Below are 14,740 nucleotides of genomic sequence, written 5' to 3'. Positions count from 1 at the left end.
GACTCAACAACTGATCAAAATCTCAAATCTGATACACGCTATATTCTAAAAGCCAACTTCCTGTGCGTAAAAACAATTATGTATATAGGAATAAGGAAAATCTAAGTTCCCTCGTGATAAAATGAAAATAAGAGTAAAGAAATTGCCAATAAATTATAATTCAAGTGATATATAACAATAAGGTGGAAGGTGAAATTTTGGATTCAAGAACCATCAAGGGATGTGTGCCTTTTGAAAAAAGTAAAAAGTATAAAAAATTAAAATTTTGAATTTCTTGTGTGAGTGATTTAGAGGAATTACAAACCGGATCCAAATCCACTGTCTGTGTACTTAAAAAATGGAACATTGATCATTTAAATCTCTCGTGGAATCAGCACACGTATACCTTGGCTAACATAAACCCCAACCAATATTGAAAGTATAGTTAAGAAAAACTAGCTTCATCACATTGCCCTACCAAACAAAATCTAAAATTACACCCTTTTGTGCCACAACTCTCATGTGGTAAGCTATAAGTGGTAGATAAAAAGTAGTGAGTCCATGTAAAAGTGACAAACATCTAGTCACAGTCTGCCACATATAATAATTATGAAAAAGTGTGTGCTAAAGAAGAATTATTCTTGCCCTACTTAGTGCAATTGAAGGACCTTTTAAATTAGTTTAAACTTATTATTAATACGATTTCCAAGTCACAAAAGCATTCATAAGAGCGTTTGGGAGTTCCAACGAAAATTGGCACAGCACCAATAAAGTTAAACCCTTTGTATCACAGAAAGCTACAAAGCACGTTCTATGCTGTCACATGCGACCGAAATAATACTAGTAAAAAATTAGATACGAAATAAGGCAAGGATAAATTAAAACCTACTGAACTTAAACTGGGAAAATGCTTTCTTACACAGTGGAGATATGCATCCCACTTCAGAATAAATAGAGGACAATGTTCAAAACCTGCAAACTACCAAATATTTAACATGTTTAAATGACAAGATTCCCAAGACCAAAGTACTGAATACATATGCTGTGCTAAAATGGCACAACACAAAACCTGACCAACTAAATAGTTAGCTGAGTTCAACATAAGAAAATTACAAGGGGTGAGAATTTTTAATTTTGATGAGTAACAAGGGGTGAGAATTAACCCACCTCCCTTTAATATCAAGGACGCGCTCTCTTGTTGCTGCATGATGGGCACTTGTATTGCTTGATGTGCTCAGCCCTTGCAGGGGTGATCTTCACACATTTGCCATGGAACCATTTCTCACATATGTCACAGCATATCCAGAACTCATCTGCAGCATAGTTCTCTCCACAAGCACCGCACAACGTCTCCCCATGCTCATCATCATCTTCTTCATCCACTACCTCATCCTCATCCTTTGTTGGCTTTGGAAACTTGACTGATTCGGATCCTCGCTGCTTTTACGGCCAATTAAAGCAAATGGCAAAGAAGCAGAGACATAAAAATGATATATCAATTATAAAAATAAAGAAAGCTTTTGAGACGATATCAACTATCAAAAAAGAAAAACAAATTAATTACTAAGCCACAGAAAATAACTTAACAAGAAATTAACATAAAAATTATATCAATGCAAACAGGCATCACAGTTCAGCAGGAACAACATGAGAGAACTTATATTAAGTAGCACCACTTATTGGAAATATTATTGAGAATTAGTCAATACATTTAGATTAACTACAGTTCATTTTAAAAATCAACTTAATTCAACTAAGGGTCTGTTTGGGATCCACTTATTTTGCTGAAAGAAAACTTTTTGTTGAAAGTACTGTAAATAAAGGTAAATGTTAGTTAACATAATACAATAAGACCCATGAATAGTACCAAAAAGTGCAGTGAGACCCATAAATGTAGCAAAAATAAACTGAATAGTAAAATAAATTGGAAAAAATAAGCTAGCTAAACAGACACTAAACCTTATTATATGACAGAGGTCAAAATCAAAGCCAAAAGTGGAAACAAATCACTTAAAAGCATGTTTTGGAACAATGAGGAAGAGGCATGTCTCCAGTTAGGGGTGGCAATTCGTGTTCGCGTGTCAGATTCGTGTCGTGTCAAGTCATGAGTATTCGACTGCATAGGTCAACACTAACCCGACATGTTTATTAAACGACCCATTTAGTAAACGGGTCAGTCGTGTCGACCTGTTTATCAGATTTTATTAAAATTAAAATTAAAAATTAATGAAAAAACAAACAAATAAATATTTTTAATATAAAATTCAAAACTAATGAGTAACTGCATCAAAAATAATCATTCAAAACTAAAGCATATCCCAATATCACAAATAATCAATCACAATATGTCAAAGAAAATAAATCACAACAACTAATAAGTTTATATACCTAGAGTTTGAAGGGTATATTGGTAAAATGTCATTTAATTAAACGGGTTAGACGGGTCAAACGGGTTCTATGTGTTCAACACTAACCCAACCCATTTATTAAACGGGTTAGCCGTGTCAACCCGAATATGACACAAACCCGTTAAGCCTCAACCCATAACCTGCTAATTTCGTGTCGTGTCGGGTTCGCGGGTCGTGTCAAATTTTGCCACTCCTATCTCCGGTCACAAAAATTGCAAATCACAAGGGTCTATGACACTAATTCAATGAATGTCTTCATTAATTGCACAAAGACACTTTATGCAAAATTTGAAGTGCATACAGGCACAAATTAAAAGTCTCTTTTTATCACTAAATTGCTTTAACATTACAATTCATCATCCAGCCAAGGATCCAGTTCACTACATCCAACCCCTCGTGGAACAAAGTCACAAACAACAAAAGGCAACTAACCTAGGATCTGCATTTTAAGCATCAATATATGCACAAACAGAGTTCAGCATGAGCAATGACAGGTCTCAATTACGCATAACTTCTGAACAGGTTCTCATCATTATTAAATTTCCTTTTACCAGACAAGGCCTCCCCAAACAGGGGGAAGTAGCATTCACAAGAAGGGTGTCAAACCCACTCAAAAGCTATTTTTAGCATCTTAAACCACAAAAATCATGCTCCATCAAAGATACCATATCTAAAAAAATTTGACATCCTGCTACAGTGAACTCTCATAAATGAGAGCTCACTGTATCAACTTGCTATTATTTTTTAATGATTTTGTGGTGGTTGGTTGTGGTGGTTGGTTTTTGTGGTGATTGTTTTTTATTATTTAATGAGTTGTTTATATTATTATAAATGAAATGGTAAAAAAATAGAAACTTTGATGTGGTATGAATTGTAAAGTGAGTTGTTAAAATTGATAAAGTAGGTTTTTTGAGTTGCTAAATGCTATATTTTTTGAGATCCTTGATGTGAATGCTCCATGCCATTAACACCTATCAACAGTCAAGCATTTTCTACATTCAAAATTAACATTAGAAATACTAAGAAACATACAAAAAGAATATGTGAGCTCACATTAGCCTTGATGCATACAACAGCTTTTCTTTGTTAGACATAGTGAAGGATAAAATCATAGAAGTGACAGATAAAAAATGAGGAGAAAGTATATCTTTATTTTACCCCTTTTGAGCCTGACTTGGGTTTGTTGCTGCTGTGATTTGAAACTGATGACTTCTCCTTCGACTGTTTCTTTGCAGTTCCAGTTACAACTTCAAATATTGTTGGCAAATCATTTATCATAGTGAAGAGACGTTTCCTGCATCAGAAATGCATTTTAATTGGTAAATAAGAAAATATTAAGCACAACCTAAAAAGTCATGCCAAACATTACTCAATGTTTGAGGATTCCTTTCAATGACAACGCATACAAGTTAATTGTGGCTTCTAACTTCTTCAACTTATTAATTAATTTGCTTTTTTGTCTGAGTTCATTCCAATTTTTCCCCGCAAAGAGTAGAAACCAACAATCTATGTCAAATGTCAACAATCAAGCGCCATTGTCTATTGTTACCAAGTCCCACAGGATTTAGGCTCTAAAAAGACACGCATGCTGCATGCACTGATTTAACAAACACAAAGCTCAACCACAAGGAATGTGAAATCTACACACCCACAAAGACACACTAGCACTTGCACATAGATCATAAATGAGAAACTGAAAAATTAAAATCCAAAAGTACAAACATGTATAGGAAGCTTGCAAACACAATAGAAATCCTTATCATGGAGGCTGATGAGGCCTTTATGTTAATGATAAATTTGTTTTATTTGATATTCTTTACACCATAATTTTCAAGTCGAACAAGGCAGAATCACATTGGAAGGGAAAAACTATTTGATAAGGACTACAAAAATAAAATATAACATCAGAAGTTGTAAAAGGCATAGTTTAATAGAGGAAGAAGATTTATAAACAGCTGTATTGAATTTCATTGATCATCACAATTACTACATATATAAAATTTCTAGAGCTTCTGGATATACCTGTCAGCTTTATCAAAACCAAATCTAGCACCAAAATAAAATGCCACTGAAAGTAACCATGCATCGCTGTGAACAGCAACCAGAGACAGCCAGTCCTTTTCTTGCATGCCATCTCTGGCAAAGTTGATTCCTAATGCAGGCTCTGGGAGCTCCGGAGGCACTTCTTCAGCAGGTAAATTAACTTCCCACTGTTCATTAGGGAATCCATAAAGGCAAAGATTCTCCTTCTCTGACAGGCACCAGTCAGTCAAATACAATAGGCATCAGTAACAGTCACTAGGTAGCCACAGCAAGTAAATGAAAAGGTCATCTTTTTAATTAGCATATCCTACATATCACTTACAATACAAAACCATAACCAAATCTAATATATACCATATGTGTCCAAAACATGAAATTTCCATAAGAAATGTTAAGTGGGATTACAGGATTCAACTACCATATAATTTAAGATACAGTAAATGCTATGGTGCTCACTCAATGTCCTAAAAATGGTCAACCTAGCTAAATAACTGAAAGAATTGTAGCTGCTGACCACCATGTTTTGCCAACATAGTCACCCAGAGAATCAATACACAGTTACTATTTATTCAGGCTGTTCAATACTAAGACACCAAGTCCAAAAAACAAGTACATTTATCTTAATTTAATTGGAAGATAAAAGAAATGCTTAATAATATACACATTTGAAGTCCAAAGCTAGTTTTGTCCAAGAACTCCTTTTTACATTGAACAATTTCTTCGCCAAAGCAATTGAATCTGCCATTAAGGATCCTCAAATATCCAAACATCATATAAATAATAAAGAAAAAAAAAAGGGGTAATCATCTCTCCATGGAATTACTACAAGAAAGAAAACGAAAAACTCATACTTTTTAATATTAATGAAAATGCAAAACCCACAACAGTATTGAAATCAAAAATATCAAACCAATTGAGTCAAATTCTTTTTTTGATTGATAAATAAGCATGTCAAACTCTTACAAGAAGTTCGCCAATGAATCGCACCCTTACATTACAAGAAGTTCAAACTCTTAATCGTAAAACAAATTAAGTGAATAATCAAAGTAAACAAACAATAAACAATTCCCAATAGTATGAACCTTTTTTTTTTTTTTTTTGAGAATCAGCATGAACTTGAAACACACCATACATATAAAATAACCCCAGCATTTACCAGAATTCATTAAATAAAAATTGCATCTTTGGTACAATTCATTTCTAAAACAAAAACATTAAACTTAACAAATCTGGCAAATGATGTTAATCACACGCTCAGGCTCAGCGAGTGCATAGGTGAACAAACTATTCACACTGTAAAGCAATATATATCAATAAAGGAAAGAAAAAGAAAATAAAACAGTAATTGTAAATTTTTTTTTAATAAGTAAATTTTTTTTTTTAATTTAAAAAAAAAAATAGTAATTATTAATTAACTCAAAGCTAAAATAGACACAACTTTCTACCCCATCAGTAAAACTAACTTTAAAACACTTTTACTAACCAGTAAAGGGAAATCACTAATTTACTATCGGTTTTAAACACGCACACATACACATACAGTTTGCAAATACAAATCTGAAGCAACAGAATGTAAGAATCATTACAAAAGAAGAAATCATAACAAAGCGAAGATAGAAACCCTAACCGGGATCACACTGCTGATAAAATTCTTCAACGTCTGCGAAAATCACACCCAACCAAAAAAAAAAATCAGAGCCATTAAAAACTAAAATCTCAAAAAATAATAATTAAAAAAAAATTGAAAAAAGAAAAAAGAGAGAGAGACCTGTAGTGAGGGCTTTGACCATGCCAGCTCTACGGCCTTTGAAGTCTCTGAAAACCTCTTCCACTGTGCGAGGGTTGTACTGTCCTCCACCGTCCATTTCCGTACTCTTCCAGAGCTCGCTTTCCAAACTAGAAATCTTTAAAATATATATATTCAAAAAAAAGCAAAGATTGAAGGAGAAGGAGAAGAAGAAGCAAAGGGACAGAATGGGAAATAGGAGAGTTTTCAAGGGGTATTTATGGAGAGATACGATACGATAGGAAGGCTTTTGAGTTTTTTTTTTTTTTTTTTTCTTTTGAGAATCAAGGCTTTTGAGTTTGAGAAACAAAAAACAAACTAAACATATTTTTCTTTCTTAGAAATTGATGAGAAGGAAAAGACAGATTGGGAATTTAGGAAGTCTTTAAAGGGAGGAGGGAAAAAAAAAACCACAGAGTACATATTTTGTCTATATTGTAGGAGTATTAGCTTAGTCTGACGTGGCGTTTGTTTATAGCCGGATAATTGTGTGTGGGTATTTTTTAATTTATATAATAGTATATATTTATGAGAATGAGAAGCGGATTTAAATGGAAATTTGAAATTGGATTTTGCGTGAAGAGAGAGGTCCGGTCGGGTGGAGAGGAAGACAGAGATTGTGGGACGTAGGTAATGCTAACGTGCGATGCAGGTGTTGGTTTAGCTTTTGAAAACGGCAGGTGGTGGTACTACGTACTTTGGGTCGTGTCTCCATCAATTAGATTTGAGTGCGATCCAAGGGAGCGTTTGTTGGATCGGACGGCTATTAATAGGTCGCCTTGTGGGTCGTTGGGGTGGGAAGTCGTGGGGTCCAGATCCGTAGCGGACACGTGTGCTGACATGTCGTTGAAACCCGAACAGAAACAATCCGGTAGTAGTTGTATTTAGCATTCTGTGATCCAACCTTTGTTTTGGAGCACCGGACCCGGAGCGAGCACCACCGCTTGTTTTTGGTTTTGGAGAACATCGATCGATCCAAGAGGTGGGCATGGAGCATCGAGGAGGAGGACAGCGTCACTCGCACATAAATACATACATATATATATATATATATATAGCCTTCAAGATGAGACTTGCCGAATGGACTTTTACACATTTGGCCCACTATTAGTAAGAACTATATACTAGTGACTGCACCATTTGGGCAAGTGGAAAAATGATTCTGTTGGGACTTGAAAGCCTGTGAGAGCCATGCTCCATAGGAATTAGGCTAGGCGTATAACCGTCTCTCCCAAGTCCTAAGGGAGCATGGGAAAAGGTGTGAATTCAATCTACCGAGGAAATCGTATTTAATAAGTAAGTATTTCTATGTTGGGCATACAAGTGTTCTATGTTGGACATACAAGTATGAATGAAATCTCATATTAAATAATAAGAAGAAGAAAGAGTAGTTGATATAACATAATTGAGAACATACCCCTTGGACTTAGGCATGAAAAAGAGATTGTTGAGTATGCACATATGAGTGAAGTCCTACATTGAATAATAATGAGAAGAATTAGTAGTTTTTGTTTTTTGTTTTTTTTTATGTGGAAGAATGAATAATTAATATAATATAATTGAGCACATACTCATTAGGTTTAGGCCTTTTGAGTTAAAGTGTCTTTATATACTATATTAATTATTCAAGAAAGCTCCCCAAGATAATTATCTAACCAACATTATATTCATCCAAAAAAAAAAAAAACCACTACCACCAATAAAAACTCATGGCATATGAATTAATTTAATTCTATCTCAATTGGAGATACAAATTTATAGGATAGGGCTTTTGTCCAGTGGCCAGTTCCACTAGACACATTGAGATGCAAACACACGTCTGTATTCTAACGTGTACAGTAAAACTATCCACTTGACAGAAGCCTCTTCCAAAGTTATAAATAGAATAACAATACTTTTACATAAATTCAACCACTTTATTCATGTTACAATCACAATTAGTTACATAAAAAAATTTAAGATGAAATGTGAAAGGTTTTTTACCCATGAGCTAGCTCATCTCTATAGCATCGTCACATGGAAGAGAAACAACGTCATTTTTTTATTAATGATGCATCGGTTGAGGAGCTCGGAAGCCCAGAATTGAGTGTACGTGAAGGGAAGTCGGTCCCAGCAGATACCATATGATGAAATGGAGGCGCCACAAAGTGACTAAACACTTTTTTCATGGTCCAATATAATTGAATGGCCACAAAGCCTTCTTTCATTGCTTTCGTTAACAATGCGTGTCTATGCAACGTCAGCCTCTTCTTTTTCTCATTAATGAAATTCCCAAATTTATCCACCAGTCATAAACCACTTAATAAAGCGAGAGAGAGAGAGAGAGAGAGAGAGCTACTCAGATCTAAAATTTCCTCTCTAGCTAATAATAACTGTGTTCAGCATAGCAGTAGATGAAGGTGCTGTACCTTCACTCTTCCAGTCAAGTGCAATCTCAGGGATCAGCACTTCCAACAAAGAATCTTGTTATGGTATGATTATAGGCACAATAGGCCCATCTCATAATTGAAGCTCAAAGTCTTGAAGGAAGACTGCTCGTAGAGACATGGGACCTCTATGTCAACTTCCTGGCTAACATCACTAGCAGGACTAAAGAATTAAGTGCATTTAGCAATGAAGGTAATTATTATAGATGATCATGAAACACTTCTAAGGACTCCGCAAGTCAAACTGACAATTGTAAGAGCAATATGAGTATATCACAGAACAAGAGATATAACAGTCTAGAATACAACAGTCTAGCACATCAACTCGGGATATATATTTGCACTGACAGCAACTTCTTATTTCTCATACAATGAGAATCAGTCAGTACTAATTAGGTATTTAATGTTTATGTCAAAGTCGCACAGTATACCAAAGGGCATTCACATTTCTTCTACCTCTTCTTAAGTTCTTAAAACCTACAAAAAATCTCCACGAGGAACACCTGGGTGGGTTGCAGCAGGTCTTGGCAGCAGAAAGTCCTCACAGAGAGCTATCGATTGCTGCAACTTCAAAAAAAAATGTAGAAATATTTTGAATCCTTGGGTGAACCAATTGATAACATCTCAAAAGTCAGCATGCCAACCAATCACCTCGCCTTAGAATCTGGAAGCAGAATAAAACAACTATGAAGAAGTGCAAAAAGGACTAAGTGCGAGTTTAAGTGTTGGTGTTTGTGGCCAATTCAATGATCACAAAAAGTAATCAAAATACAGGTTGGAGGGGCTTAATGATTTCTCAATTATAAGACATCAAAAACTTATAAAGTAGGATATAGATAAAACGAAACTGAGCAGTTTATTACAACAGAAATCCAGGAGAATAAATTACTACAAAATGTGGTCTAAGTTTTAAGACAACAAGAATATCCACTCTTAAGGTTTAACTATATCGAGTGGAACACTGGTTAGACATGATGAAAATGCTCAGGTGTCAACAAGATAGCAAACCGTTAAATTGGCCATCAACATATGCCATGCACCATGTTATAAAGCTTGTGCAAATAAAGAAAACAACCAAACAAATATGCTAGCTTGTGTGTGGTCAAACCATTAAGAGTTTCAGAACTCAACTGAACTGTATTACACCAGCCTACTGGACAAAATACATGATATATCCCAGGTCATGCAACGCACTTAACAGAGCTTGCAAGAAGAATCTAAATCAGAGGCCACAAACAGTTAATCAAATAACATGCAATTCTCTGATTTTCCCTCTTTGCTCCTCTCTCTCCCTCTCTCTCTCTCTCTCTCTCTCTCTCTTATTTTATGGAAGGGAAGAGGCAAGGTTCAAAATAGTAGAAATTCAGGAGAACTTATGGCATAAACTTTACCATTGTTATTGCCAGATGATCCATTTTCCTTTTTCTCTGGAACAGATTGATCAATGAATTGCTGAATTGTTCTCCAGTAATGATCACCACCAGCTAGCCAAGTATCCATATGCATTCCGCTAGGAAAATCCACAAAGAGGCATCGTCTGTTATGAGCAGCTGCTTTAGCATACAGTATCTGCATGTGGACTGGGGGAACCATCTCATCTTGCAATCCAGAAAGAAAAAGGATTGGCTGCTTAATCTACAGTTACGAAAGGTGAATTATAGACTGACACATAAACTGTAGACCAGAAAGAGAAGAAAAACTAGGGCAAGGATAGAGGGAAAGAAGGGCACAAAGAGCAGCACAGAACATAGTTGTTTTTCCAGATGTTGTGCATGAAATTTGGAAATATTTCATGATGCCAGAATCTAACAGGCATTAAATTTCAGATAGGGCAATTTGAAGAAATTTTCATTGGTGCATGCGTTGAAAATATTTAAAAATGTCCTGAAATATTTGAACTGCATTATTCAATCTTCAAATGATGCCTGCTTAGAGTAAAAAAGCAATCAAGGATAAACTTTGCTTAGGATCAAGTACTGTGCATGCTCAGACATATATCATGATAGTTCACATTCATAAGCGTAAAACAAAAAAACAAAAAACTTACGTAGGGAACAGCCAAATCAATGACATACTATTCTGGTCCTTTATGTATGTGCAATTCCATAAAAGTTAGCTATGCAAAGCAGAGATTCTACCAAGACATATCCTTACCTGGCCAACAACGTCAATTGTACTCCATGGAGATCGTACGAGAAAATTAAGAATTTTAGGACCTTTTGAATTTTTTCCAATGAACCACTTCAGGAAGGGCAATAGAACTCCAGCCATGTCAAGAATAGACGTAAAAGTGTTCTCCAGTATTATTGCAGCAACCTGAAACACAGAGTCAGGCCAGAAAAATAATGTGCCCAAAAAAGTCCACAAAAGAGAAAAGGAGATGTGGCAATTGGAACAGAAATTTTATTGCAACAAGCTGCAAATATCACAAGGAAGTGGAAAAAGTAATCAGGGATCGAGAATTTAGTGAGAAAATATCTTATATTAATGTGATGATATACATTAAGAAGGTGATAGCCAAAAAAATCACAGTAAAGAGACTGATTTGTGTAGATCCCTTCTCACGCACACCAGTTTGAGAAGATCATCAAGTTTACTATATCCACAGACAAGAGACATAATAAAGCTACTTGAGCAACCAAAAGGCAAAGGAAATTTAGAATAACATAAGAGTGAGCATAAAATAAAGTTTGGAAATCCCAATAGAAATAAGCAACCAGATTGGCAATTATATCCATATGTTCTACAATGATTGAACTCATGCTAACTATAGAAATATATCACCGACAATATTCTTTTTTTTATATATACGATAGGTAATATGGCATCAACTTATTAGACACAACAAAGACATTATGTTATAATATTTGCCTATTTGGAGCTAGCAACATGATTCCTGGTTCACCATTTCACTGCAAAAATACCTTGTCAGGATTGTTTTTGGTAAGCACAGCTCCAACTGCACCCCCAAGTGACCTCCCAAAAACAATAATTCTAGATGTGTCAATGTCGGTCCTCTGAGAAAGATGATCCAATGCAGCCTAACCAAATGAAGGAAAGCCATGCCATTTGAGAACAATGATAAAATCTAAGCGGGTGAATTTGGAAGTTAAAAAAGAGAAGAAGAAGAAGAAGAAGATATCTTGACCAAAAATCAAACCTGAGCATCCCTTGTGATTCCATGCTGGGAAGGATATCCATCACTAGCTCCATAACTGTGTTGATAAATGAAGCATTAGTGTTAATTCAGTCAAACAAACGGCCCAGACACTATTCCAGTTTCAGCTACTGATAAAATAACACAGCACATACCCTCGGTATGAAAGCATAAAAACGTTACAATTCAACCTCTGTAACATTATGCGGACCATTTCGAGACGATGGGCAATATCTGAGGCGATAGTCAAGGAACATTAAAAGTAACTGAACCTAGTCAAAAATAAAATAAAACCAGGACAAACTACCAATTGAGAGATACAAAATAACATATGCAATCCGATGTAAATCTCCCAAAATTTTAGTAGCCATGATTATGACTATTAGGATACTTCCCGCATTTTCTTGGAAGAATAAAATGGTTGGACCTGAAAAACAAAAAAGCACTAACTCAGAAGCCTTGAAAAGCATAATTAACATAGAATACAGCTGTCTATAATGGATTCTACAATTAACACCAATATTTCAGGTCATGGTTACTATATGCTACACCAGTAATCCATAATTTTGATGTTCCAATCATTTCTGGATGTTTCCTCCAGTACCCAGTGTTTTTTCCTTCCTTTTTCTTTTTCTTTTTTTTCTTTTTTAGTAGTTTTTATTTTTAAATGACAAGGAAAAGGTTGACACAGAGTGCAACAATAACAGCATAACACACATCTCCCCGTATGTAAAAACCATAGAAACAAGCTAATTTTACAAAGGGTCCAGTTAATGTGTGCCCCTAGGGCACACAACAAACCATCCATTTTTGGAAACATTTTCTCAAGAATTGCAAAAGCTGTCAATAATTTTCAATTCCCGAGAAAAAATTTTCCTAAAATGAAAATTATTGTGTGCCCTTAGGGCACACATTAGCAAAATCCTTTTACAAAAACCTCATTCAAACTCAAGTAAACATCACTTCTGAACTTCACACTTCAAATCCACACATAATTTCAGAAGTCCCTCTGCCTCAATCAACTTCTAAAAGCAAAAAGTAAGACAAGCTTGTAAGTAAAGGGTTTCCCATTTGCACTCATCAATTCTCATCTTCTGCAGTTAAGTAAATGTAAAACCATTGAACCCTAACCCTAAAGCTATCACAACAAGAATCCAATCATTCCAACCAATCCTATAAACCAACCGCATTTAACCGCACAAAATCTGGACACAAATTCAGTCCAAATTCCCTTAATTTTGACATTCTCACTTCAACCAGATTCGAATTCTAAATTTCAATTCCACATCAACCAAAAAAACACGTCTCAAATTCCTCCAAATTTCTCTTCAACAATATTGAAATCCAAAATTCAACATAAAAAAATTACTAAAATTAAAATAAAATAGGAATATTCCAATTCTAGCTTGAAAACTCGAATCCAATACAATGAAATGAAACCTGAATACTGAACTCCTATAACCTATAACAACGAAACCCTAACACACTCCAACAACCTAATTCTTAAGAGAAGAAGAAATCAACTCGAATTCCTTCAAATTCAAAAGTCTCAGTTTGACCAAATTTCAAAATCCAAAATTCACTACACATAAAAATTAAAGGGGAAAAAAAGAAGAAGAAGCTGAAGACTCCAATCCCAGCTCGAGAACTCAAATTTAATGAATCTAAACACTAAATTTCTATAACCTAACAACAACAACAACAAAACCCTAATTCAGACTTCTCAACCAAAAAAAAAATTTTAAAATGCGAAAATTAAAAATTCTGCCTAGTCTAAAAATTAGGACAAGCTTGTAAGTAAAGGGGTTCCCATTTGCGCTCATCAATTCTCATCTTCCACAGTTAAGTAAAGGTACAACCATTAAACCCAAACCCTAAAAAGCTATAACAACAAAAACCTAACACACTCCAACTCGAATTCAACGACTCTAAACACTATTAAATTCCTATAACCTAACAACAACAAAACCCTAATTCAGTGAAACAGCGACCCAACTCTTCAAACAAAAAGAAAATAAGGCCAAAAAAATAAAAATCATCTCAAATTCGAAAAACTCACTTGCACGAAATTCGAAATTCAAGATTCAAAATTCCACCTAACCTAAAAATTCCAAAATAAATAAATTAAAGGCGAATGCTCCTATTCGAGCTGGAGAACTCGAATCGAAGGGAAGCAACTCCCTATATGTATGTATATGTGATATATCGCAACAACAACAACAACAACAACGAAACCCTAAGACTGTGAAACAAACACCAAAAGAAAAGGAAAGGGAGAGGTGACCTCGGCAGTCGGGGAAGAGCTTGATGAACCAGGCGTGGAGGCGGACGCCGTCGGAGGATCGGAGCCAGATGTCCTCGTAGGAGAGGCGGAGGCGAGCCGGAGTGATCTGGTAGGACTTGGTGAGACCAGGTAGCACCGGCACGTACACTAGCTTCTCCTGAAACGCCACCAGCAATGCCATCCCGGCCACCACTATTCCGCCCACTCCGTACAGCAACGCATTCACGTACGTCACCATTTCTTCTCTTCTCTTCTCTTCTCTCCTCTCCTTTCCTTTCCTTTCCTTTCTCTCCGGTCTGGTCTTCCTCCCCGCTTTTCTAATTTTCTATTTTCCAAACTCTCTCTGTCTCTGTCTCTGTCTCTGTCTCTTTCTCACAGTGGGAAGTGGAGAAAAATGAGTGGAATTTCCTTTTGATTCTATCGTTGGGAATGGGAATTTTGGGAGAATGTTTAGAAATTTTTGGATTTTTTTTTAAAATTTTTATTTTTATTTTTAAGATTCTCGTGCTGAAAAAAGAAAAATGGTAAAAGAGAAGAGAAAGTGGTAAGTTTTTTTTGAAAAGAAAGTGGTAAGTAGTAACTATCTGTAACTATATATCATCAAATCAAATTTCCAATGTTTATATGACTGCCTGCCTTAAAAGGTAGGACTTATTG

The 14,740-nt window shown here is 35.4% G+C and overlaps 2 protein-coding genes across 4 annotated transcripts; both read right to left on the bottom strand.

Moving 5' to 3' along the window:
- Positions 1-855: 855 nt before the first annotated feature.
- Positions 856-6,738, bottom strand: LOC142624015 (PHD finger protein ALFIN-LIKE 4-like). Of its 2 annotated transcripts, none has more exons than XM_075797524.1 (5): positions 6,199-6,738; positions 6,058-6,090; positions 4,410-4,638; positions 3,546-3,681; positions 856-1,416 (listed from the first exon to the last, which is right to left on the bottom strand). In XM_075797524.1, exons 1-5 carry the CDS (start codon positions 6,293-6,295, stop codon positions 1,159-1,161), a joined length of 753 nt encoding a protein of 250 aa, XP_075653639.1. In that variant the 5' UTR covers positions 6,296-6,738; the 3' UTR covers positions 856-1,158. The 2 variants fall into 2 exon arrangements, with proteins under 2 accessions (XP_075653639.1, XP_075653630.1); XM_075797515.1 differs by having other exon boundaries at positions 856-1,419; positions 6,199-6,653.
- A 2,132-nt stretch (positions 6,739-8,870) lies between these two features.
- Positions 8,871-14,514, bottom strand: LOC142624001 (alpha/beta hydrolase domain-containing protein WAV2). Of its 2 annotated transcripts, none has more exons than XM_075797504.1 (8): positions 14,084-14,514; positions 12,191-12,226; positions 11,955-12,033; positions 11,803-11,857; positions 11,567-11,683; positions 10,797-10,958; positions 10,034-10,277; positions 8,871-9,306 (listed from the first exon to the last, which is right to left on the bottom strand). In XM_075797504.1, exons 1-8 carry the CDS (start codon positions 14,319-14,321, stop codon positions 9,290-9,292), a joined length of 948 nt encoding a protein of 315 aa, XP_075653619.1. In that variant the 5' UTR covers positions 14,322-14,514; the 3' UTR covers positions 8,871-9,289. The 2 variants fall into 2 exon arrangements, with proteins under 2 accessions (XP_075653619.1, XP_075653611.1); XM_075797496.1 differs by having other exon boundaries at positions 8,871-9,209; positions 14,084-14,512.
- Between the last annotated feature and the right edge of the window lie 226 nt (positions 14,515-14,740).

This window comes from Castanea sativa, chromosome 1, assembly GCF_040712315.1.
Source record: "Castanea sativa cultivar Marrone di Chiusa Pesio chromosome 1, ASM4071231v1".
Lineage (NCBI taxonomy): Eukaryota > Viridiplantae > Streptophyta > Magnoliopsida > Fagales > Fagaceae > Castanea > Castanea sativa.
The sequence above is the reverse complement of the archived record's forward strand: the minus strand, read 5'-3'. Positions and strand labels throughout refer to the sequence as shown.